This window comes from Urocitellus parryii, chromosome 5, assembly GCF_045843805.1.
Source record: "Urocitellus parryii isolate mUroPar1 chromosome 5, mUroPar1.hap1, whole genome shotgun sequence".
Classification (NCBI taxonomy): Eukaryota; Metazoa; Chordata; class Mammalia; order Rodentia; family Sciuridae; genus Urocitellus; species Urocitellus parryii.
Genome location: NC_135535.1, coordinates 189,900,848 through 189,925,572, shown reverse-complemented (window position 1 = coordinate 189,925,572; position 24,725 = coordinate 189,900,848). Strand labels below are relative to the sequence as shown.

At 39.4% G+C, this 24,725-nt stretch overlaps 1 protein-coding gene across 4 annotated transcripts in view; it reads left to right on the top strand.

Moving 5' to 3' along the window:
- The window catches only part of Sorcs1 (sortilin related VPS10 domain containing receptor 1), a 477,578-nt gene that overhangs the window by 289,556 nt on the left and 163,297 nt on the right, over window positions 1-24,725 (top strand). For all 4 annotated transcript variants that reach the window (XM_077798467.1, XM_077798468.1, XM_077798470.1 and 1 more), the window contains exon 4: window positions 15,946-16,104. In XM_077798467.1, coding sequence (XP_077654593.1) covers window positions 15,946-16,104 — 159 coding nt within the window. The remainder of the gene's footprint in view (window positions 1-15,945; window positions 16,105-24,725) is intronic.

The following is a 24,725-nucleotide window of genomic DNA, read 5'->3' as shown; positions in this document are numbered from 1 at the left end:
CGCACTCTCTCCACATTGAAGCAACATAAGGCAGGTGGGCAATTCTGATTCCTGCAATAGGCCCTGCTTGATCCTTTTACCCAAATGTTACTATCTATGGAAATGCATGTAATAGTTTTGCTTTTCATCACATAGATACACTCTTAGAACTAAGCATCCCAAGATCTCTTGTGGGAAGTGAAAGAATAAGGTGACAGAAAGCAATTCCCCTTGTAGGACCATTAAGATATAGTACCTCATATTTTTAAGAGAAGTCAAGTGAAGTTAGCTTTATGTCTTAGCCCAGGTGTGCCTACTGTTCTTTCTTAAAATTTTATTTTGGAGGATTGTGTGAGTTAGCTTTGCCTTCTGCATTATGGGCCGCTCTGAGAGTGTGCTTCTCCCAAGGTGCCTGCACAATCACAACCCCAGCCTGTGAGAGCCATCATCTGGGAGCAGCTGGCTGCATGGACGGAAGGTGGTAGAAGCAAATTGGCCATCTGTCTGGAGCTAGTGTAGACACATAACAGAGATGATGCTGGATAATATTCAGATTGATGTTTTACCCCAAGGGTGGTTGGAGGGGTTTTGTTTTGAATGTTTTTCAGCAGACCTGGTTTAAAAATTCATGGATGCACCTGGCTCTTTGTTTCTACCCTCTGTTTTTCACATATTCTAGTACAGCCAAAAACCTCTTCAGCAAGAGACTAAATTGGAAAATCGTTGTATTTGGAGTTTAGAATAAAATCTGTGTTGTTTTCATGAAATCACATCTGTACAGATGCTGAACTAAAAAGAGGGGTTGTTTGTGAGGTTGAGATTCCTAAGAGCATCATGCCATTCACTATTCATATTCAATCTCAGAGAAAAGTGTATCCTTTAGTCAAATGACATATTTGAATAGTGAACATTTGGGTTTGATCCCATTGCCTATGAATTCCAAGATGCTTGGAAGTGTTTGAAGCTCTATATGCAGATAAAAAGAGCCAGAGCAAAATGGCACTGTTTTTCCCGGTAGAAAATCTTACTGAAACTCTTTTGAAGATGATGTACCAGTGAGAAAACTGTTATCCTAGATAAGAAAGGCATTGCCTCTTCTAGATATGATTTATTCTTGGTTGGAAGTGGAATCTCTAGTTAACTATGGAAGAGCCAAGTTAAATTTGGCTAGGATCCAGGGAATTCGGTTTTAGATCAACCTCAGATCAATTAATCTGGAAAAGTTTCTGTTTCTCTAGGTTTTCTTTTCCCTCTCCTTCCTAATCTCCTTCTCTTCCATCCCTGTCTCCTACCCACCAGAGGAATGTGCAAAAAAAGATATTTAACCTCAAGGCTTAGCTTTAATATACAAAGTGACCTTTACATTTTAGCTCAGAGAAGTAAATATAATCTTTTAGGTGTCATTGGCAATGGAGTTTTGGCAGGACGGGACTTATGAGTATAATGTGGCACTAAAAGAGTTTACCTTCAGGGAGAAAACAAATTTGATAAAGAGACTGGTGAGAAACACTGTTTGTCAAGAAGATCTACATCTTCTTGAGAATTTGCAAATTTGGATTTAGAAACATGCTGAAGTTTCTGCAATCAGAAGTATCCATTTAGCACACACTTGCTGTCTGTTAAATCCTTATCATTGGTTTACCTTGATATCACAAAATCTAAGCAGTCAACATGTAAATGTAGAAATTCTTTGCTTTCCACACAGAAACAACACAGCCCTCTTTTAAATAGCAAGAAGCTCTTGTGCATTTTGCCAGGTATATAGAATATGATTCATTTTACCATAATCTGTCTAAAATATTATTTTTCATCCCAGAAAAATCATATAATATAGGGACCACTAGAAACCGTCTTTCTGTTGGGACCCAGTATTTTAAGATGATGACATTTGGGCTCATGGAGGTTAAGTGACTTTCCCAGTGTCCCAGAACTAGACAGTGATAGAAATAGACCCCATCTCCCATTCATTACCCACTGTCTCCCCCATTGCCTCTTGGAAGGTTGATACATCTTTACAGAATATCCCCATTGGGAACATGAGACCTCTTTCCAAATTGTGCATTTGTAGTAAAATTTCCTAATTTAGTCTTATATAACATTAGTATATACCTAACAAACACCTTGGTCCCAATAAATATCAAAGATAATGGAAAAGTCCTAGATTCTAAGGGCTCAGAATGATATGGATTTGGTAATATCTCCATAGAAGGAAGATCATTAGTGCAAAGTATCATCACACTCTTGGGGCCAGGACATTGTCATCACCCAATCTGTTCCTCACTGTTCTGGTTCTTATTATTTTGTAACTTGTTCTCACAGATGAATTTGAAAGTACTGATTTTGACCTAAAAGCACAAAAATTCTAAATCTAGCACTAAAAGTAACTTAACAGCTCTTAAATATTTGCTGAGTCAGAAATGTATATAGTTGAATATTAGAATATTCCTGAAGAGTGTCCCCCAGTACCTTAGTTCTCTGGAAGTTTCATGGACAAAGATGAGTCCTGCCTCCGAACACCTTTGACAAATGTATTTTTCTCTTTTTGCTTTAGGTTGTACTCTTTGGAGACTTGGGGGGGGGGGAAGGGAATAAACAAGAACCTTTATAAAATATTCTGCTATTCCTCAAGATTACATGACTATTGAAACTTGAAGATGTTATCACTACTCATTTCACTTGGAAAATGCTGTGCTTCTTGGTTTGACACCATTTAATCATAGGAATAGGAAGCCCCTACTCTGTGATGGAGCTTCATTAGCCTCATTCCATTGTTATAGAAATAAAGGATCATCATGTAAGAAGTGATTTCCCAAGGTGACATGCCTGGGCATAACTGGGACTCAGTGTCTTATATCCCAGATCCTAGAGACATCTCAACTCAAATACCTCTAGGCTTGAACGGGAAATTGCAGATGAGTGAATTCACTGGGGATTCTTTGGGTAGAGCTTATCTATGCCAAGGAAAAAAGAAAATGAGAGGGAGCCCATGAATGTTGGGAGGTGATAGAGGTCAGCAGTGTTTAATGTGCTTTCTGCCCTCCTGATCTACTTTTTGCTGTCTCACTGTGAACGGCATCAAGGCTACACTACTTATTTTAGCTTGGAATCTATGTTATCTATGTTTTCTCCCTTTATATTAATGAGAAATCCCAACCAACTCCTGCTTTTAATGTGGGGATGTAACAGAGGATGATGTGGACTGGTAAAGAGGACTATATATGGCCTTTCTGTAGCAGCTCTAGAGCTCCTGTGGATTATGGCCATATGGGAATCATGTCTACTCTACCTGGATGTGATTGGAAAATGTCTGGTCGACAGGTTTCTTTGAGCCAACATTCCTTTCACAAGACAGAACTCAGGTGCTGGTCAGAGGCACCCTGTGGACCATGGGGCTTTCACACTTACAGTTCACTGTGCTTTTGCCAAGGAAATTGTTCTCTCCCTGCAGTGTGGGGATGTATTGCAGTCTGATAGTATCGTCTGTGGCAATTCCACAGCCTGTGACTTGAAAAATTTGTTGGAGATTGAATAGGCACAATTTGTGCCACACTCCTTTTTGCATGATGGGTCAATCTCCTTAAACTCAGCTTTAGACTGTTTTACCATAATTCTGCCATAATGAAGAACTTGCTGTTACCTGGATATGCAATGTAGGTTCACTCTTCTCTGTCCTTCCATATGTGGGCTCTCTACCTTTCCATCTTTTTTGATTTAGGTCTTAAAAATCCCCCAAGTACTCATGCATTCAAAGCTTGGTGCCCATCTGGTGGTGCTGTTGGGAACAGGTGGAAACTGAGAGGTGAGGCATACTTGGAGGAAGTGGTTCACTGGGGACATGTCCTGGAATGGTAAATCTTACCCCCAGCCTCCTCTCCTGCTTTCTGCTTCCTGGCCACCATGAGGTGAGCAGCTTTCCTCTACCACATGTTTCTGCCTCACCAAAAGTCTGAAAGCAAAAGAGCCAGCTGACTATGGTCTGAATTCTCTGACACTGTAAGACCTTTCTTCCTGTAAGTCATTTTTCTCAGGTACTTTTTTCGCAACAGTGAAAAACTCCTATCAAAAACATACACACATCCTTCAAATTCCATTTTATGTCAAACACTCGGTCGTTCTATCCCTCATTCTAACCATAGGGAAGAAATGAAAGCGCTTTTCTCTGTTGCTTTGTACATGCCCATAGCTCCACACTGTAGTTCTTACAATGAATGTTGTTTCTTGTCAGTACCTATTGTAGCCATTCAGTTTCCCCTTCACAATTTAATCCCCAGTCCTTAGCACAGGGACTGTTAATTGATGCTAAAAATTGCTGAAGTTGATTAGAAGGAAAAAGAAGAAATGAGTGGTTGGATGATGAACATCTGGCAATCCCACAAGGAATGAAAAATCTCTCAAAAAAAAAAAAAACAACCCAAACTTCTATGTTTGAAAGCTCATAGGCTCATATTTTTCTTGTCTGTCTTCTCTCTCTCTCTCCCCCCTCTCCCCCCTCTCTCTCTCTCCCCCCTCTCCCCCCTCTCTCTCTCTCTCCCTCTCTCTCCCCCCTCTCTCTCTCTCTCCCTCTCTCTCCCTCCCTCCCTCCCTTCCTCCCTCCCCTAAGATGCCTGAAAAAGAATTCAAATAATTTTTGTTGTTGTTTTTTGAGGGTCTTTATATATTTTTATTAAAATATCTTGTAGATAAAGCAAATTATAAGGCTTCATTACTGCCTCATTTATGAAATGAATGTAAATGCTGTAAATGCGTCTGTGAGAGAATTTTTTTTTTTTTTTTTGCATTTTCCCTGGAGTTTTAGACAGATTTAAAAACTTGATTGATAATCACTCTAAACCCATGCTCACTGGGTGGAAATCCCTTTTGTTATGTGATCTAGTAGCAGGGATGCACGCCTGAGATTCTTGGGTGTGAGCCACAGAAATGCCAAGGATGCTCTGGAATTATCTTGGAGAAATGATTGCTCCCTTCCATGTCTAATTTTATTCTCTAGAGGTTTGCTTCAATTTCCAGTTGGAATACCCTAATTAACATTTACAAAGTGCTGTGTAATGCTTAAATGAAAAATGTCATGTGAGTAGAAAATCTTCTTAAATAGCAGTTTAACAAATTTGAGTTTCTTTAGCAAAGAGCTACTTTTTAGCATTTTACAATGTATGATAAATGAGTGACAAGAAAGGTTTGACTATGAATTGATGACATAGTACAAACTGACAAAATCATGTTTTTGTGCAGTTTCTTTAGTCACAGAACAGTTACTGAAATGTGGAGGTGAGAATTCCTAACTTCTTCAAATGTCTTCAAGATTGAAAAACTCACCTGGGGTCATGTGTGTGTGCTTTCGTGTGTGTGTGTGCTTTCGTGTGTGTGTGTGTGTGTGTGTGTGTGTGTGTGTGTGTGTGTAAAATACATGCAGAATACCACTTTATCACCTTCTTCCAGAAATGTAGATGAAACTACAAAATGTGCCTAAACAATATCACAAATGAAAAAGGAGAAATAACTACACTTTAAAATGGAGAAATAATGTGATCTGGCAATCCATCAAATGAGAATATTGAAGACACTATACACACTTTTTTTTGAAGGATGAAAGAGAAGGAAAAAAACCTTAATATTTAGAATGAAATCAATGTATATTGGCACAAATGCATACTTTTCCCAGTCATCTTGGAAAGCGTTATTTTTTTTTTAAAAAGGACAAAACCTAGGATAGGTACTTTAAAGTCCCACTCATAGAACTATAAATTAGTACATTCTTATTCAGAAAGACATTCAGTAGCCTATGTAAAAAGCAGTTACGGAATTCCTATTATTTGATACATAAATCTCACTTGTAGGAAAGTACCTGAAGAAATAGTAATTGATGTAGAGAAATACTAATCTATGGTAGCTTGTAAGATTATATTACTGAAAATCGGAAACTTCTAATACAAAGTTAATTACATAGTGGTGTATCCATGTAATCAAATTCTATGTAGTCGATAAAAAATGATAACATAGAAGAATATTTAATGACCTGGAAAATGTTTTCAGTGTTATTGTAAAGTAGGGAAAGCAGAGAAAAAAGCAGACAGTGCCCTGTGATACTCTCTCAGTGTGCACCTCTCTTCCTTGGTGTTCCTTCCTTTCCAACCTCACATGCAAATGTTAATGTCTTGTGTATATGTATGCATAGGAAAGAATGTTGGAGAAATAAACATTAAAATGTTAGTGAAAATTGTCTTGGCATAGTGACATTGAGTGATTTATCTGTATACATTTTGGAAGACATTCTTAGCCCAGGTACATGAAAGATCATGTTCTTTGCAATGGTTTGATGAAGGCAACATTTTTGTTACTTTTGAACACAATACTTTCATCAGGGTGCTGAGAAATACCACAGAAGTCAAGGGAACTGATTTTGTGGTTATCTTCTTAAAGTGTGGATTCCTGGTTGGTAATAACTTTTATAGAGTTGGCATAGTACCACTAGGATTGAGCTACAAGGTAAGATGCAAACACAATAAAATAACATAAAATCAAATTTGGGTTATCTTTACATGGGCTTGCGCCTGATAGAATTTGAATTCAGTTATATGTTTCTGTTTATGTATATTTACCATTCACCTTCAAACCCAAATAGCTTTTTTCTCATTATTTTTGGTGAAACACTACTTAAAAGTCAGTAACTTTCTTTTATGAGCCACTGAAGAAAGTACTAAGGATTCTGTTTCCAGTTGCTAAGATATGTTGTCTGTGATATTGGTACTTTTGGTGTGAACACAGAGAGACAAGAATAATTTGCTATTAAGAAAATCATTTTATGGTATTGGAACTTTAGTTAAAAGATGAAATTATAATGCCTTCATAAGGCCCTTTTGTTGGAATTACTTAGGCATACTTTAATGAACATGTAACAGATCTAGCCCTGTAAATCTTGGTAATTTATGTACCTGGAAAGTCCCAGAGACAGGAATTTCTTAATTTTGAGTCTTTAGATGTCTCTGAGACTAAACATTCATTTTGCCTTCAATAAATATACTCACCTTGAATTGATACCAGTTTAGAAATGTACAGCCTTCAGAAATTTAAGGTGGCCATGCTTTTTCATACAGGAACCCCCAGGAAAATCTGACAGCCTCATGATATGTGTCCAAGGTGTGCCATGATTCTGGTCATTCTTGTTATTCTTACTGAGTATGATGACAACATTTTTGTCAAATGCCTTTAAAAAAAATTAAGTTACAAGTTGTACAAGAAATAGTTGTACGCACATACTTCCAATGTGCCCTCTCTCTGTGCACATGTGTGAATGTGTGAGTTTGAGTGTACACGCTTTCTCTTTAAGGGAATCTACATTGTTCATGTTAAAACTGACTTAGAACTAGTGACTTATTTGACTAAAAGAATGTGACAACACTCATCGCCTGAGACTTTTGAAAATTGGCCATAAGAAGCCCTGCACCCTGCATTTGATCCTCTGAATTGTTTCATCTTGGGACAATCATGTTGAAGGAAGTCAGGCACCATTTAAGAAGTTTAACCACCATGAAATGGTCACAGTATGTGACATTGAAGCCACATGGGAAGGGCCTGGTGTCTGAGGTGCAATTAGGATGAAGAGAGAGGATAAGGCCAGATGTGGGTGAGGAAGCCAATTTGGAAGTGGGCCACCACAATTAACATATAGATCTGGGACCAGCTACCCAGTTGAGTGCTTTCTAGACCCGAGCCACAAAATCATGAGCAAAACAAAATGCTTGTTTTGAGCCATTGTTCTAAGGTAGATTTTGTTACATATCATCACATAAGTGGAACAGAGATTCTTTTCTCTTTAAGAAAAGAACACTGTTTTTACTGCTTCTGAGATCTGTATTTTGGGCTATTTCTACCTTAAAATACAGAACTGCCTAAAAATGGAATGATGGAAACAAAATCATCATCAGAAAATACTGTGGGGCTGGGGTTGTAGTGCTGTGGAAGAACATTTGCCCAGCATGAGTGAGGCACTGGATTGGTTTCTCAGCACTGCATATAAATAAAATGAAGGTGCATAGACGACTAAAAAATATTTTTTTAAAAAAGAAAGAAAATACTATGCTCCAATATGACCTCTCTGAGTGAAGGAAAAGAAGAAAGAAGAGAGGAAAAGTGACAGATAATATAATTACACTCAGGGGTGTGTCTGCTTGCACATTCATCCTTTTTTGCCTCTCAAAAACAACTCAAGATGATCAATGACTTCAATTAAATCATTGGAGAAAGAAGGAAAATTTACATAAGCTAGGTCTGTTAACACAAGCGCTTCTTTTATGACCTGTGCTAGCCCCCTCTTCCTGAGAGTGCCTTAGTGAAGCACAGAAGGATTCTTACTTCACTGATCTGCAAATCCTCTCTGAAAGAAACCCCTGGTGGTCTCCTACAGTCCTTTTAGAAGAGCTTTAATAGCCAAGTACATTAGCAAGGTCTCATGCGGTTGAGGCTTCATTAATCTTCCCCAATACAGCCTCGTATGTTTGCCAGTTTACCACAAAGCATTAATATAAGTAAGTAAAACTAAAACATATTTGTCAGGAAGAGGATACAAATAGAGCATGGGATGAAGAATGTGGGTACATTCTCTTCTCTAATTTTTAGAAAACATTTATTCCTGGGGGAATTATTCCTGTGCATTTGTCTGACTTTCAATTCTATATTTATTCAAACTCTAAAATCAAGTGCATAACTTAAGAGAGTTTACCCATTGTGGGATTGCCCTCCCCTAAAACAGGGTTGAAAGGCACCAATAGCTTCTCTTTCTTGCCTTCTCTTCCTCCCCACCTGCTTTCCTTTATCTTTTCTGGTGGAATAAAGAGATTTCTTATCATTAAATGAACATCATTTCTTGTAAGTTTCTCATGAGCAAAGAAGATGAATGTCCACTTCTCCCAGCATCATGGCTTCCCCTGATAGCAGCTAACATTTTAAAATGATGTAACCTTTTGGCATTTATAGATCTTTGGGGATTTAGGAGAGAAGTTAACTGTGGGACTTGTAATAACCATGGAAGTGTGTTCTGATTGCATTTGAGCAGAGGCTATGGGTAATGCTGGTGTTTTTAAGGCTTATCAAATATTCTCAAGGTATTTAATTGGTTTCCATAGTGACTAAAATAATGAAAATATCCCCTGAATTTGTACATCATTCTTTTCCTCTAAAACACCGTGTTTGGGATTTAAACCAGTGGCTCAATGCTGAAAATTAATCAATATTCCATATTCCCTACTATCTTTCTGGTATAATGATAGCTATTTCTCCAGCAAAATTAGTCTATATTATCGGATGCCAATTAGACATAGGCTGCATTTATTAGGAAGGCAGTTACTTTTAATGATTCTTTTTGGTTTTAGCACAAACTTCTTTGAGAACTAGCATGTGGGGAAATGTTGATTTAACACCCTCTGGTATCATTAGATCAGAGCCTTTCACCTATTTTCATCATCACTTTCTTATCTATTTTATGATAAAGCATAAAATCAGTCTTCAGGAGAGAGTGCTTGAAGGTCAAGAAATAGGAGGCAAGGTCCAGTGTGAAAAATCTGGCCTGAACCCTGTCTGGGTATTTTGACTTTATAGCTTTATATATAATGCAAACAAACAAACAAAAAAAAAAAAAAAAAACAACTTTAGGAATATCTTAGTAGCATCTTGTTACTGAAAGTCTATTATCGTGTACCCAGTTCTTTATTGCTCACTGTGTTTTCTAGCTTGGTAATATTTTTATGAGATATTTCCAATTCAAGGTTTCTATCTGAACTGGACTGTCATATTTTAGCAGGACATATACTACCAAATGTGCCATCCCTTGTGAGGTAATAATAGTAACTTTTGCAAAAATCTACTTTGTTTTCATAGAAAAAAAAATCCATTTGACCTTCCCACAGACCTATGCAGTGTATGACATAGACAGGTTTATCCCCAACTAGCTGTGCACCCTTGAGCCAGTTGCCTTATTTCTCTAAGCCTTATTTCCTTATCTATCAAATGGACTTAACAGCCACTGAAGTAGTTTTGTAAAACAATTTAATGGGATGATTATGTTTCCAAGGTTTAGTAGAGTATGGGAAAAAGTAGATGCTCAATACATATCAACGTGTTCATGGTATCACTATATCACTGCCTTCATGGAGGAAACTGTTTAAGAAGAAAATTAAGTGAGCTGTGAAGTATTCAAAGGGACACAACTAACATGGCAGAGAAGCAGTTCATGTCCATGTCTTCGAACTCAAGCCCCATGCTGTTTCCTGTGATGGTAGAACAGGCTTAAACTTTGTTTTTCCTTCTTCCCCTGGTATGAATGGCTTTCACTAAACACATTCTCTTCCTTTCTCATTAGTGATGAAGCACATACATCCATGAAGATACTGACCACAGTCAGGTTTAGGAAAAAACCACGGCCTCTTGGTAAACAGCAGTCTCTGGTGCGCCCACGCCCAGTCTGCACATCCACCTGCTGCCCGTGCAGGAACATGCTTCTCCCTCCTGCAGGCTCAGTGCTGTCCAAAGCAACAGAAGCACTCTCATAGTAACATATTGTTCTTAAGTTTGATTTTTTAAGATGTCTCAAAGGAAAGGACTACATTCAATAGTCCCAAAAGATAAGAGATGCCCTGAATATTTTCTTTCTTGGATTATCTTCCAAGGAGGGTACTCCATATATTATCATTTCTGATTAACTGACTTTTCTCTCATGAATGCCATAGTACTGGACAAAGGAGTGTTGAGTAAGTGAACTCTCATTATTGTTGCAAATAATGAATAAATAGAGTCTCCTGAAATTGCAATTAAGGTATGTGTGAAGGACTGAAATTGTATTGTATGCTCCTTAAAATTTTTCTTTTTCCCCTAAAATGCTCAACTCTTTGGGACCTCATTAAAAAGGAAAGAACAGTTTAAAAGTAAACTCAACAAACAAACTTTTTAGACTACGATGCTAAAGTTTTCCAGCAATTTCACTGAATCACTTGTCAGGTCACAAGTAGATGGTCTGTTGCCCAAATGTTCTGTCTCTTAGTATTGAATGACACTATTTCGTGTTAATGAACAAAGATGGTACATTAGGTGAGCTTCGCTGAGTTTGGTAGGAAGGGATTTAGGACAAGTGGTTGTATTGTGTCCATCTTCCCACAGACTCATTTCTCTCCATGTGTGCTTGATGGATACATTTTACCTTGAATCACCTGTCTCTCCTGCTTTCACTAATTTTTTTGTACTTCAGTGTTTTCCTTTCCATGGCTCCTTCTGGGATCCTTTGTAAATTCCTTCCAAACAATTGGCAATTGATAAGCTCTTACTGCTCTCACTCTCTGCTTGTCTGGGAAGGATAAATGCTCAGCCCACATTGGGAATAGGCACTCTTCTGCCCACATTGGTCAGCAAATTACTTCCTTGCTCTGATTACATTTTGCCTAATTTGTTTTTAATTTTGAGGCCAAAGGCTTGCAAATAGCCTCTTATTCTGTTTGTAGATAGAACTATTACTTTTTGAATAAAGCAGGCAGATAACTGCTGCTGTTGCAGTTTCTCTTTGTCCTTGTCATTATCATCATGAAAAGCATTTACTGTGCACCTGTGATATGGGCAAATAGAGCTGAGTTGAGTCTTGAGCAAAGGGGAGAAAGACAGACACATAGAGAAATCTGCAGCAGTAGGACATTACTTTTGCTTTTATTCCAGCCCACAAATGACAAGGAATAGACAAATCAGCAAATAAACAAAGAACAATGCAAAAAATAAATACTGTTTGCATTAGGACCAAACAAATGGTGGAAAGCTTATAGGCACAGAGGTGATGAAGTGATCCATATTAACTCCACCTTATCTAAACAGGTAAATGGTGGCATTCTGGGAATGCCACTCCTAGAAAAGGAATCTGGAAAGCTAAATGATTCCCTCTGGGAAGAAGTTCCACAGTAGGCATCTGGAAGGATCAGAAAGTTGCTTGCCAACACTTTGTAGAATTACATCATGCAGCCATATGTTGAATCTAGAGCAAATTGGAGAGTGAGGACACATTTAATTTTTGACGACACTGAGCTGTCAGAAGGAATACTACCAAGAAAGAGAGGAATGACGTATTTGAAATCTATAAATTGCATTTCGTGTTCATTTGTCACCTCGAGGAAAAGCAAATAAAGCTTCTTCCTCCTTCTGAAGTGGATGATGAATGATCGCTTAGAGTTGGGTGGCAGGAGCTGTGTCGCCTTTATTGACTTTCTTTGGAAAACAATCCATCTGCAGATGCAGACCGCACAGCATCTGCACACCCTGCAAGGCATAGGTGAACTGCTTCTTACCACTCCTGGGCTCATTTGGACAGAGAATAATTACTCCTGTTAAAAGCAGTCTCTTTCTCTTGTCTTCACCCACCTCGTTTCCACGTCAAACAGTGGAGACTTGTTCAAGAGAACTTGGACTCACAGTGTTACAGGGTCCCTGGGCTGCATTCAGCAGAAGCCAGGGATGAAAGGATTCACTCCTTTACTTGTTCATCCTTTTATTCATTTACAATGATATATGGACCTACTATGGAATAAGCTTTTTCCTGGCCAACAGAGACCTCTCCTTTTAGGGAGCTCCCTTTGGGAATGTGCAGAGCTTGGGTTCATGCCTTTTCCCGGGTTCTACTAAAATTCTGTTACTTACATCATATTCCAGAATACAGAAGATTAAATGCAACAAAACATCATTTATTCAAAGTCACATGAAGAGCCCAGAGAGAGTAGAGAGCTGTAATAATTAGTTTTTCATTGCTCTAAGATATACAACAAGAAAAACGTAGAAAAGGGAAAGTTATCTGGGACTCATGATTTCAGAGGTCTTAGTCCATAGATGACTGACTACATTGATCTGGGCCCAAGATGAAGTAGCGCATCAGCAGGGAAGGGCCCATTAGAGAAAAGCTCCTTAGCATGGGAGACCAGGAAGCAGAGACAGAGAAGAGAGGGGGAAGGACCTCAGGGGAAACCTTCCAGGCATGCCCCCAGTGACCCACCTCCTCCAGTCATGCCCCACCTGTCTACAGTCACCACCCAGGCAGTCCATTCAAACTAGGATGGACTGATTAGGTTATGGCTCTCACAATCTGATCATCTCACCTCTGAATATTCCTGCATTAACAGGAGCTTTGGGGGTGGGGGGGGGGATTCTCTGAATCCAAACCATGATGAGAGCCATCCTGAGCTAGCAAAACCAGGAATCATTGGGAATTTAAGTACATTCCAACCCCTGTACCAATAATAGCCTAGTTAGGTTAAAGGTTGAGATGAAGAAATTGGAATACCTTATACTCAGTAGGCATGCCAATGTGTGTGCACTTGTTTGTGCACTTATGTGCACCATCATTTTGGTCAATGAAAAAAGTCAGAATAAAGATCTCTTATCTGTGATATGACATAAAGATGTGATTAAAGAAGAAGAAGGAAAAATACTTGTAGTTTAACTGGATAGGCTCATGCACCATTTATTTTTCTTTTGTTTTGGATTCTACTGGAAGTCTCAACCAAGTTGTTTGTGTAGTAAGAAATGATCACACAAAAGTGGATCCATATTTACCTGTTTGTTTTGAGTAGATTTGAGCAGAAACTTGAAAGAAGGACCACTGGAAAGTTTGCGTTGTACTGACATACACACATATATATATGGTTTGAAGAAATTTCCTGCCCTCTTTCATCATTTCCAGAATGTCAGATTCACAAATGGAGGGTTTTATGTGAGTGCTATATAGAGAGGGTGGGATTTATCCATATATTGGAAAATATTTGCATTATTTCACCACTATCACTTACAATTATCTAGATACAAAGTATCTTACACAGTCTGTGGACCTTAGAGTATAGATGAATATAAAATATTTAAAATAGAGGATAAATAATAATCAGCTTGATTGGGTGTGTGCTATAGGTCTAGCTTTAATTATTTTATTTTTATGAAGTTGTCAAGTGAAGCAGGTGGTGAAGAAGAGAGGAAAACATATTTCTGGTTAACAGATAACTAGGAAATCAAGGGGAAAATCATTACTTTGCCTGAGACAATAGATACTCTGTTAAATTGAGCCGCTTCATATTATCATGAAAATTACTTTTTGGCAGTAGTGCAAAAGGCTATTATAAATTAGTGTTAATTGTGGTAGTCATACAAGGCAATATGATCATTTGATGACTTATTTGTTTTTTGAAGAATGACAGCTTTAATGTGCCAATAAATATGAAATCACCTGGAAATGTCTCTGTAAATTTAGGAGCCATCTAAACATTCTTGTTTAATGCATGCACTGGTGTTTAATGAAGCGATGTGAGTTTGTACTTAGAAGATTACCTGATGGCTCTTGTCAACCATCCAGTGAGGGAAGCAGTCTACTTGGTGAGTGTGAGACACATAAACCTGTAACTGTGAGAATTTATGGTTGACAGGCAGTGGCTTCACTGAATATGAAAGGGGATTAGACTCCGGTTTTGCATGCTTCCTGTTTTGTCTGGAGTATGGCTGACAGTTACCACCTTCTCCTTACCTCGGTACATCCCTTTTGTCTTCTTCAAGAAGAAGTTGGAAGAATAGCAAGAAACTTTAAGCTTATCCTGAATAACCTAGAGTTTAGGCACAATGTGCCTGGAATGCAAACTTCATGCCATTTGTAGTAAGAAACACACCATTTTCAAAGATCATACAAACTCTTCTTAGGTTTTAAGATGATTGCCTCTGAATCCTTGAGAAACCTGTATGTGTCTGCCAGGCAGCCTGCTGCTTTATGTCATGGCTCTGTTCTCACTCTGTCTCCTCTCTCCCTCTTCCTGAAACTGCTGCATCCTTGGCTGGTAATCTTTAAACCCTGGGCTGCAGTGATTTCTCTTCATAGAGCCACACATTAAGCACATCTTTCTTGCTTCTCTCAACCAAACTCAGAGAGTGTCAATTAATAAGCTGATGGGGAAGAAGTCAATGTGTAGCATTAAGGCCCTGTGTCTGGAGATATTAGGTATGCCCTTCGACTGAGTGAAAGGAGACCCACAGAGGGTGGTGAGTGGGGTACTTTATCATATATCCCTAGAGGCATAAAAGGAGACCATAGAAAGCAGTTTTCAGGGCACCTCGTTCATCTTGCTCTACTGTGGACTATTCGCAATGCTCCAGCCCAGATTGGGGATCCCAGTGAGTACAAAATATCTGAAGCTGTGAATTGTGCATATTTATAGCCCCTGGGCTAAAAATTGTGAAGGGCAACCAAGTGCAAATATGCTTTCATGGAAATTTCATTCACATTTTTGCCCACAGACAAAAAAAAAAAAAAGACCAATATCTCTATTCTCATGGATCTTGTGTTCTAGCAGAAGGTATAGGGATGAAAAAGAAAATAACAAATAACTTATATAGGAGGTTAGAATGTAATAAATATAACCTAGGTATTATTCCAAGAGAAAGGTTTCATGAGGCCAGACTTTGACTCAAGGCTCAGAAAATCAGGTTGAGGGTTGGATGACAAGGACACTGTGGAAGTGGAATGAAGGCATATGGGATAGGAAAGAAAAAAGAAGGCAACAATAGGGTTTCTGTGTTCTCAGTTCCCACAACAGACAGTAACCATTCGCTCATTTACTGTGCCAAATGGAGCAATTAAGGGACCAGATGAAGAAGCACTGGCATTAAGGAAGTCATAGGAAATATTGCAGGGGAAGGAGTAACTAGAGGAAAAGAAAAAAAATAAGGAATCCTATGGAAGAAAATGCAGTCCTCCCTTTCTTTCCCTTCTTTACCAATTCCACTGCCCCTTTCATTTCTCACGGTTCGATGGCATTGATCCACAATAGCAGCATAAACATGGCAGGGTGAAGGTCTTTGGCCAAGAATTCTCTACCTGCCCCTTATCTTTCCCTTGTCAAAATTTTAGCTCATTTTTGAGTTTTATAAGTTTATAACCTCTCTGTTTTTCTCTTTTCCCCACCATTCTTCCTGCAGATTATGTTACTCACAGACCCGGAGATTGAGAGCAGTTTATTGATCAGCTCAGATGAAGGGGCAACGTATCAAAAGTACCGGCTGAACTTTTACATCCAGAGCTTGCTTTTCCACCCGAAGCAAGAAGACTGGATTCTGGCATATAGTCAAGACCAAAAGGTGAGCACCGTGACTTTCTTGAGACTCTGGTGCCCAGATCTCCAGGGAAAAGAGAGCTAGATAATCACCTCTGTATTTCATCTGGATGACTGCTTCTGTTCTGTGCAATAGCCTGAACTTCCTGCCAGTGAGAGATGGGGGAAGCAAAGAAGATGTTGGGTTTCTTGCTTAACTCAGGTGAACATCTCAAACAGCATGAAGAATACAGGTTAGATTCTAGACAAAACACTGGAAAAGCAGTTCTTCACTTGGATGCTGTGTTAGTCAGCTTTCTGTCACAGTAACAGATTACTGAGATAATCAACTTAGAAAGAGAAAAAAGTTTATTTTGACTCACAGTTTTGGAGGTTCTAGTTTGGAGGTTCTAGTTGGGTGTCCCCATGCTTTGGGCTTCCAGCAACGTAACACCTTACTGCAGGGGGTGTGACAGAACAAAATCTCTTATCTCATCTGCCGGGAGGTAAAGAGAAGAAAGCATGAGTTGTGGCCAAGGTTCCACAGTCCCCTTCATGAGCATCCTCATGATGACCTAAGGATCTCCTATTAGGCTCCACCTCCTATATATCCCCAGCACCTCCCGGTAGTCCTGCCTTGGGGATACACCCTTTAACACGTGGACATTTGGGCAACATTTTTTCATCTAAACTATGGTAGATCTCTAAGGTTGTCAGGAGCCACTGGCCTCCATGGAATTGGAGACTATTTTATGTATATGGGTAAGTGATCAATTTTCATGGTAAAGGATTCTTAGCTTTGCTCAAAATCTTACAGAGAAGCACAAATGCAAAGAAGGGCACTAAGGGTTTGCTAAAACAAGTGAGAGAAATGACCAGAGAACAACAATAATGTGCACAGGTAGTGTTACTCAGAACCCAGTGACCTCAGGAATTTTCTTCACTTAGTGGGAAGAAGTCCACTTCTTAAGATAGCACAAGATGTGTTCATGCTATTTATTACATTTGTGTGCACATGCATGTACCCATAAATGTCATACTGTATTCAAGGTACTCTGTACTACATATGCACCACAAAAAAGCAAATAACACCTGCTTTTAGGGAGCTTACATTCTCAGCTGTAATATAAGTTAGCAATGGCAGATATAATTAAATAAATTAAAACTAAAAGAAACAATATGTGCATAGGCAAATATGAGAGAGACGATAGCCATGAAACTTAAAGGGAAAACAGGATAAATTCAGTGAAGTCATACTGAGGATTCCCTTAGAGGAGTCACATCTTAGAAATTATCTATATTGAAAGAAGTACTGGCTGCATGAGTCGGGAGGATATTCCAGGGTTTAATCTGTCTGAGCATGCATCAAAGTTGGGGGTTTTCTCTGAAAGCAGAGGAATGGTATAAGCAATTTCCCAAGGTCTCTACTGACGTGAGCATTTTGGAGGAAGCAAATGAACATCTTAGGATTGGAGTTTTATTCATAGTGCCCTTACTGCCAAATAAAATGCACATTAAGCCTAAAAATAGAAAAGATTTACAATTAGTCCTTTTTTTCCTCTTGAGCAGCCTGGCTAGCCTTTGAGCAGAATGCACAATTCTGTTCCTGGAGTCAAGCCACAGTACATCTGGTCCAGGAAGGCTCAGTTAACAGAGATGAGGGCTGAGCAGCTCAGGACACAGAGTATTAGTCATTTAATCCACTGGGTTATTGAATTTTATTCGACAGTTGGTTAATTTTTTCCCCTGATGCCAGAGGCACAGTGAAGGCCAGATTTACCTGGCTAAGTGAAAACTCTGCATCTTTGCAATTATGCTGGAAGTGATAAATGTAACCCTTCATGTCCCATCACTTCAAACACTGCCTCTTGAGCTCTCTGTGGCAGAATGGAAGACCCTGTAGGAGGTAGGGCACGTAGACTGTGATCCCAAATCAGCCTTTTGTGGTGAATAGTTTTAGTGCTGACTTCCTTTGCCTTCCAATATGTTTGTATGGGTAATTATAATAGCAGATGCTCCTCCAACAAGTTTGAAACAAACCACAAATACTAGACTCCACATCTGTTTTAGATACTCTGTGTGGTTGCAATGTCAGTATATAATAACCATATCAAGGAGCTTAATTAATACATATGATTTCCCAATGCCTGAGAGAGGCTAAAAAGTCAGTGCCCTCACTTAGGCATAATGGCTGCACAATCAGAGTAGCTGAATGATTTCATGCAATTGGTAGCCCATAGTTGAGGAGATGGAGATTTAGTGATATGTGTAACTTTGAAGTCCTATGAAATGACTTCACCTGGACCTTCATAAATACATCAGATTTCTGTTTGAGAGGAGTGCATTTTTTTTAATATGAGGAATATCAGAAATAATCATATAAAATTTGGAAAATCATGTTTACAGGATTGTGTATTTGGCTAAAACTGAAGCTTGGTAAAGTTAATTATAATGTGCGTGTGTGTATAGAACCTAATTTTGATTAGTTTTCATTTTTTAACTGATTGTGCAGGCATAAATAATTTTTGTTTTTCTAATTAGCAGCCTTTGGGAATTTTGGTCAGGATAATGATGTGTTCAGCCTGTGGATGCCAAGGGCTAAAATGCTAATGTAAGGATGAACTGAGATCCAAAGCAAGAAGACTGGTTAGGTTGATGGGTTCTGCTGGCTTCACATGTTGAAAGTCTGGAACAGAAGATACCTTTTGTCACCACAGACCCAATGAATCCTGTCATCTTAGAGCTGAAAAGAAGCCTTGTTCATCTGAGTTCTAAATGATGCTAAGGATTCAAAAATCTGAGGAGTGAATACATTTCTTCAAAGGGAAAATGATCATTTGGTATCATGTGGATGCCCAATGAATGGAAAAATGATTACATAAAATTTGTTACGGTTCTCATTTTCAAGGGTGATATTTTGAGGTGTACAGATGGGTAGAAGCCCTTTTTTCTGCAACATTTCTGTTTCTGCAAGAAAGAATGAAGGATAAATCATCTTAGTGTGACAAATCGGATTATCTGATAATATATATGGAAGGGGCCCAAGACTCAGTCTTTCAAGGCTTGAGCCACAGAATGAAGCTGGGAGCATCAGCTGGAGGGGAGCAGGCTGCAGGCTTCATCACCGGCTAATGGTGGTGTTGTCTGGAGTCAAGTGGAGAGGGACTGTGGTCACTCAGATGGGTCATTGGTATGGAAATCAGAATGGGCAATCACTTGTGGCTTTTAGGACTGAAGAGCTGTAGCTGTGGGCATCAAGCAGGGTCGGTGCTGATGTTGGCTGGTCAATGGCTGTACGTGCCTAGCAAAGGAGAATGTTCCTTCTTTCATACACCTCATCAGGGTTTCAGTGACAGCGCCTTCAGAACTCCCATCCTCAGTGCTAGTATCAATAGGCTGGATGCTGTTTTACATCAAACTAGTGAACAGAACTCTCGGCTGAGTTGCCATCTCTTAGAAATGCCTCGTTGGATAGCAGCTCCTCCAGAACTTACCTGAGAACAAAGTCTTCTCTCCTGGCTTTTCTTATTTGCTGTTTTCTTTTACTTTTCTTTCTTTCTCCCCCTTTAAACACCTCGCCACATTTATTTCTCCTGTATTTTCTGACATTGTTTTTTCTGTACTTCAGTGAATGAGAATCTTTTAGGTCCTGAGGACAGAATTTGGATCTCAGGCCCGAAGAGAGCCCATATGGACTGCAGGCTCTGCTCCTGCTGTTTCGTCTTGGATGCCTTGAACACCCAGTGGAGGCTTTTTGATGTGAGCATTAAAAGGGACTCAAAGAGTTTTCTTGAGCAGTTTGTCTTTACTGGCCCAAGTTAAGAGTTTTGCTGGCCATCACTTCCACGGGAGGCCAGATTTTTTTTAAGTGGTTTTTAATTAAGGATATATTTGTGTGGTTTAATGTTCTCAGACTTCTCAAAATTGGGAAATTTTAATGTTTTAGTTGTTTTCCTTGGAGGGAAAAATCTATTGGTGATATTCAATATCTAAGTGGTTGCATTAGCCAGGGTTCTTCAAAGAAATAGAACTAGTAAAAGAGAGATTGTGAAAATTGGCTTATGAAATTATGAAGGCTGAGAGGGCCCAGGATCTGCTTTATGCTAGCTGGGAAAATGAAGAAAACCAGTGGTGTGATTCAGCCCAAGTCCAAAGGCTTGGGAATTGGGTAGTGGTGGGATGTGGGGGTGGGTGGGAGGAGTGCCAATCATGTAACTTCAAATCCAAGTTCAGAGACCTAAAAATTAGGAATGTGGGTTTCTGAGGGCAGAGGAAATGAATGCCTCAGCTCAAAAAAAAAAAAAAAAAAAGTGAGCAAACACCCCTTTGGAACTCAAATGACTGGATGATGTCCACCCACATTGGAAGGTGGAATTTCTTAACCTACTGATTCATATACTACTGTAATCCAGAAACACCCTCAAAGACACACCCAACTATAAGGTTTACCAGCTATCTGGAATTTCTCAGCCCCATTAGGCTGACATATAAAATCAACCACTGGTGCTGTTGCATGGAGGTAAATGCTCTCTTAAATGGGTGGGTTCCCCAAGAATGACTGAAGGGAAAAGTGTAAATTCTTTTTCCAATTCAAGGTGTTAAAGAAATAGCCTGACTGCTATAAAGCCCTACCCTCAGACTTATCTGTTCAGAAATAGGAGCAATACTCTGACCTTTTGAGGATCTATGTGAGAATGTGCTTTTGGAAACCATGCCCCTCAGATTCATGGTGAACCACTGTGAACCACAAGAAGAAATCCACGGCATTTATCACAGAAGCATGAGAATCTTGCTCTATTATTTATTGTTTATTTATGTAATTTAAACAGTAGGCAAACAGAAAATTCTGCTCTTGGTGTTGTTTTGTTTCTTTGTCTTTGGAAACGAAGCAGACAGGAAAAAGGAGACACAGGCCTTTACTTCATTGCTCGTTTTCCCGACTTTCTTGCCTCAATACAGGAAACCACCCAAGGAAGGCTTAGCAGCAGGCTGAGTCTGCCAGATTACATCTTTATTTTAATTTGGCAATAAACTAGTGTACAAACTGTGCTATAAAACATTGCCTCCAACGGCATCTCTCAGTCTGTCTTAAACACCTCACTAAACATGATGTGTTGGGAAACATTTGAAATGAGAGAAAACAAAGAGCAGATGTGACTGTAAAGGGGGAAGAAAAACAGGGAAAAGTAGAAGAATATGCATATACCTCGACTTTGTGGAGCATGCGGGTACTGGGCTCTTGGCATCTCCGTGAGGGTTTGCACTGGAGGAGCAGTTTGTAAAGAGAGAAGTGTAAAGCTGTGAAGCGAATTTGAGGACTGCCAGGACTCGGGCTGCGTCAAGCTCTGGAGGAGAGGCCACTGGTCTCCTCATCCAGGTTGGCCAGGCCTCCTACTTCCCAGCTGCTCTGCTGACCTAACCACCAGCTAAGGGCCTGCTCTTCAGCCCAGAGCAGCACCCTGCTTCTCCCTACCCTCGTGGATGCCCAAGACCATTTCAGCCATGAAATCAATTTTTGCAGACAGGCCAGAACTCTGGGGCTGGATGGAGACGAGTGGAATGTGTACAGAGTTCATATAGAAGGGGAAGGGCAGTGCCGGGCTCTTGCCTACTCCTCTCCGTGGAGGATGGCAGGGCCAATGTCCGGACCTTCCCATTTATTAAAGAGAAGCAATCCTGCTTTGTTCATAATGTGGTGTTTTGTTGGTTTTTTTTTAAGCATTTACAACTAACTCAAAAACTTGAACACTGTGGAAGTCAAATAAACCTCCTTGACTACCTCATATTGGTCCCCAGTTTACTTTTTCTGTCCATCTTTCTCATTATTGTTGTTTTTCTTCCTGTTTTGTGTGTGTGTGTGCTTATTTATTTTATTTTTTTATTCAAATTGAGTGACCAATTCTGTGGAGGGAGGACAAAGCCTTTTAGGACAACCTTTTGGGCCAGCCTACTTTGGTGACAGTTCTAGAATATTCACAAATTTATATTGTGCCATTTATTTTGAAGCTCAACCAGGCAGAATTCCAAGTAATTCTATGTAGGAAACCTGCTTTTCCCCCAATCTCCCATAAATTCCAAAGAATCACATTTTATGAAAGTAATATGGGGGGGGGCAAGAAGCTAAAAGTAGTTCTTTTAAATTTACTTCTATGCAAGTAGCTGAAATTCTATCATTGGCTACCAAACACATTGGCAGTACATTTTTCCTTTTCTACCAATATATAATTTTAATTCAAAGTCAGCTTTCATCTACAGAGAGAATGCCAACTGTTCATATTTAAGGGTTTCATTATTTGTGAACAGAACCTCCTTTATCAAAACCTGTTTCCTCCCTTCAAAATCCCATTTTCATTTTGTATGTTTTAAAACATATTTATCAAAACCTTAAAGTTGAGGCCCACATGAAGTAAATTTAAAAGAACATTTCTGTTTTTCTCTCTCTCTCTCTCTCTCTCTCTCTCTCTCTCTCTCTCTCTCTTTGTACAGTTCCTCAGATTTTATTTTATTTTTTATTTTTTTAAGAGAATTTTTCAATATTTATTTTAGTTTTCGGCGGACACAACATCTTTGTTTGTATGTGGTGCTGAGGATTGAACCCGGGCTGCACACATGCCAGGCGAGCGCGCTACCGCCTGAGCCACATCCCCAGCCCAGATTTTATTTAAGCAATTTCTTATCTACTTTTTAAAAATAAAATGTTCCTTTCTGTCTTTTTAATTGATCCTTCCTGGGTCCTAGTGCAGGGGGAACACTTGTCATGGTAGTTTTGAATGATGGACATGGACATTTCCTGAGAAATGCTGCCTACTTAATACGGAAGCAGATGAGATGTCAGCTCTGAGACGCAATAGAGCAAAGTGATAAGGCTGTCACCTCTCTACTCTGCCCTGACTGTATGATGGTCAGTAGGTCAAGTAACTTTGTAGTTTCTCCCCCTGTAACTTGGGAAGAATAGTTACAGTACCTGCCCCATGGGACTGTTAGAAGACCCTGAGAGAATGTATGTAAAACACTAACCCTGAGCTTGGCACAGAGCAAACATCACATACATACTAACCAATGTACTATTTCAACACTCGAGACGAGGCAGACCTGAGAAGCTTGTACTACAATTAGCCACAAGCCTGCCTTAGCCAGACACTGCTTTTGTTCAGGGTCTTTGCAGGATGGGAGATATAGCACTTTGGTTCAGTGTTGAATACCTTTTAGTTAATCACTAAAAGCTACCATGGAACCAGATCAATGGAACAAAGAAGAACTGGTATACAGTGCATGGATAATATTATTGATTATAATAGCATCAAATCATTAAATACCCAAGTATTTATCTTCACAGTAATTCTATTTGTTTTTGAATAGACCTAGCAACCCTTTAATGTCAAAAGGGTAAGATGGAGATAAAAGACAAATGGATCCTTGAATTTCAACCCGTGGGGATATTCAAATGGCTTCTGCACAAGCATAAACACTTAGGAAACTGGTATCTATCTTATACTATCACTTCTCCCCAAGGCACTGCATTAAGTAAAAAGGCACTCAGTTATTCAGACAAAATATGTTGAGCATTATATACCATGCTGGTCTGGCAAGATTTCCATGTGCTTGAAATTTCCCAGTGTCCAGGCTGATTTCTACTCTCATGAATATGTAAATAATTTAAGTATCCAAGTACAAAACTGGCAATTAGAGTGGAAACCAGGGAGCTTGCTAAATGTCAACCCCAAACATTGTTTATAAAACAAATTCTTGAGCTGAAATGCCATCATATGCAAACAGGGAAGGCCTACATTCAACTTAGATGCCATGTTTAAACAGGTTATATCATTATTTGTTTTTTCAGTTACTATTTGGAACATGATTTGAAAGAAATGGGATACAAGAACAAGGAGAATGGATGTGTTAAAACACATGATTTGAAAAAAGGTTAGAACAGACAAAATTATGCTGAGGCCAACATAGGCTTTGAAATAGAGGTATATGTTTGCATGTGCCACTTTTTAGTCAGTTTTTGAAACTTTCAAGCAAGATTCCATCTTCTTATTTTTCTATATACCCCTGGACATGGGTGCACAGGAAATGTCCCCAAATCAAAGTGGCCCAACATCATATATTGACTTTTCCTTCTCAGTCAGCTCCAGTTTCATATATCTATTCCCCCAATCCTCAGAGTGCCAAACCCAACTATGGGGGATGTGACAGCCTTCAGTGACAGCTGAGGAATGGCCTCTGTCAGATTTGACAAATCCAGCCTCAGGAGGGGTTGATGGAGCCAGCAGCCTGTCACCATTCCTGCTCACCCTGCATCAGCAGAGCCTGAATGCTCAGCCACAGTGTTCTCACCTTTTGACCTTGCTGACTGGATGTTTGTATCCAGTCTACAGTAGCTCCCTGCAAGTTTTGGCAAGCTTGTACCTACCCAACCTGGTCCCCGGCTCCATTTACAGCTTCAATTCCCACGTCACTTTTCATTTTGCATTACAGCCACACTGGTTCTCTTCTCTTAGTCAAAGAAAAACAAAAAAAAACACCATTCTGAGTTTTGCTGCTCCATTTGCTTCCATTGATCCATTCCCCTGGAACACTTTTCTCTACATCTCTTGTCTTAGAACTTCTCATTGTCTTTCAATGCTCACCTTGAAAGATTTTGCAAGTTCCCCCTTAAGCACT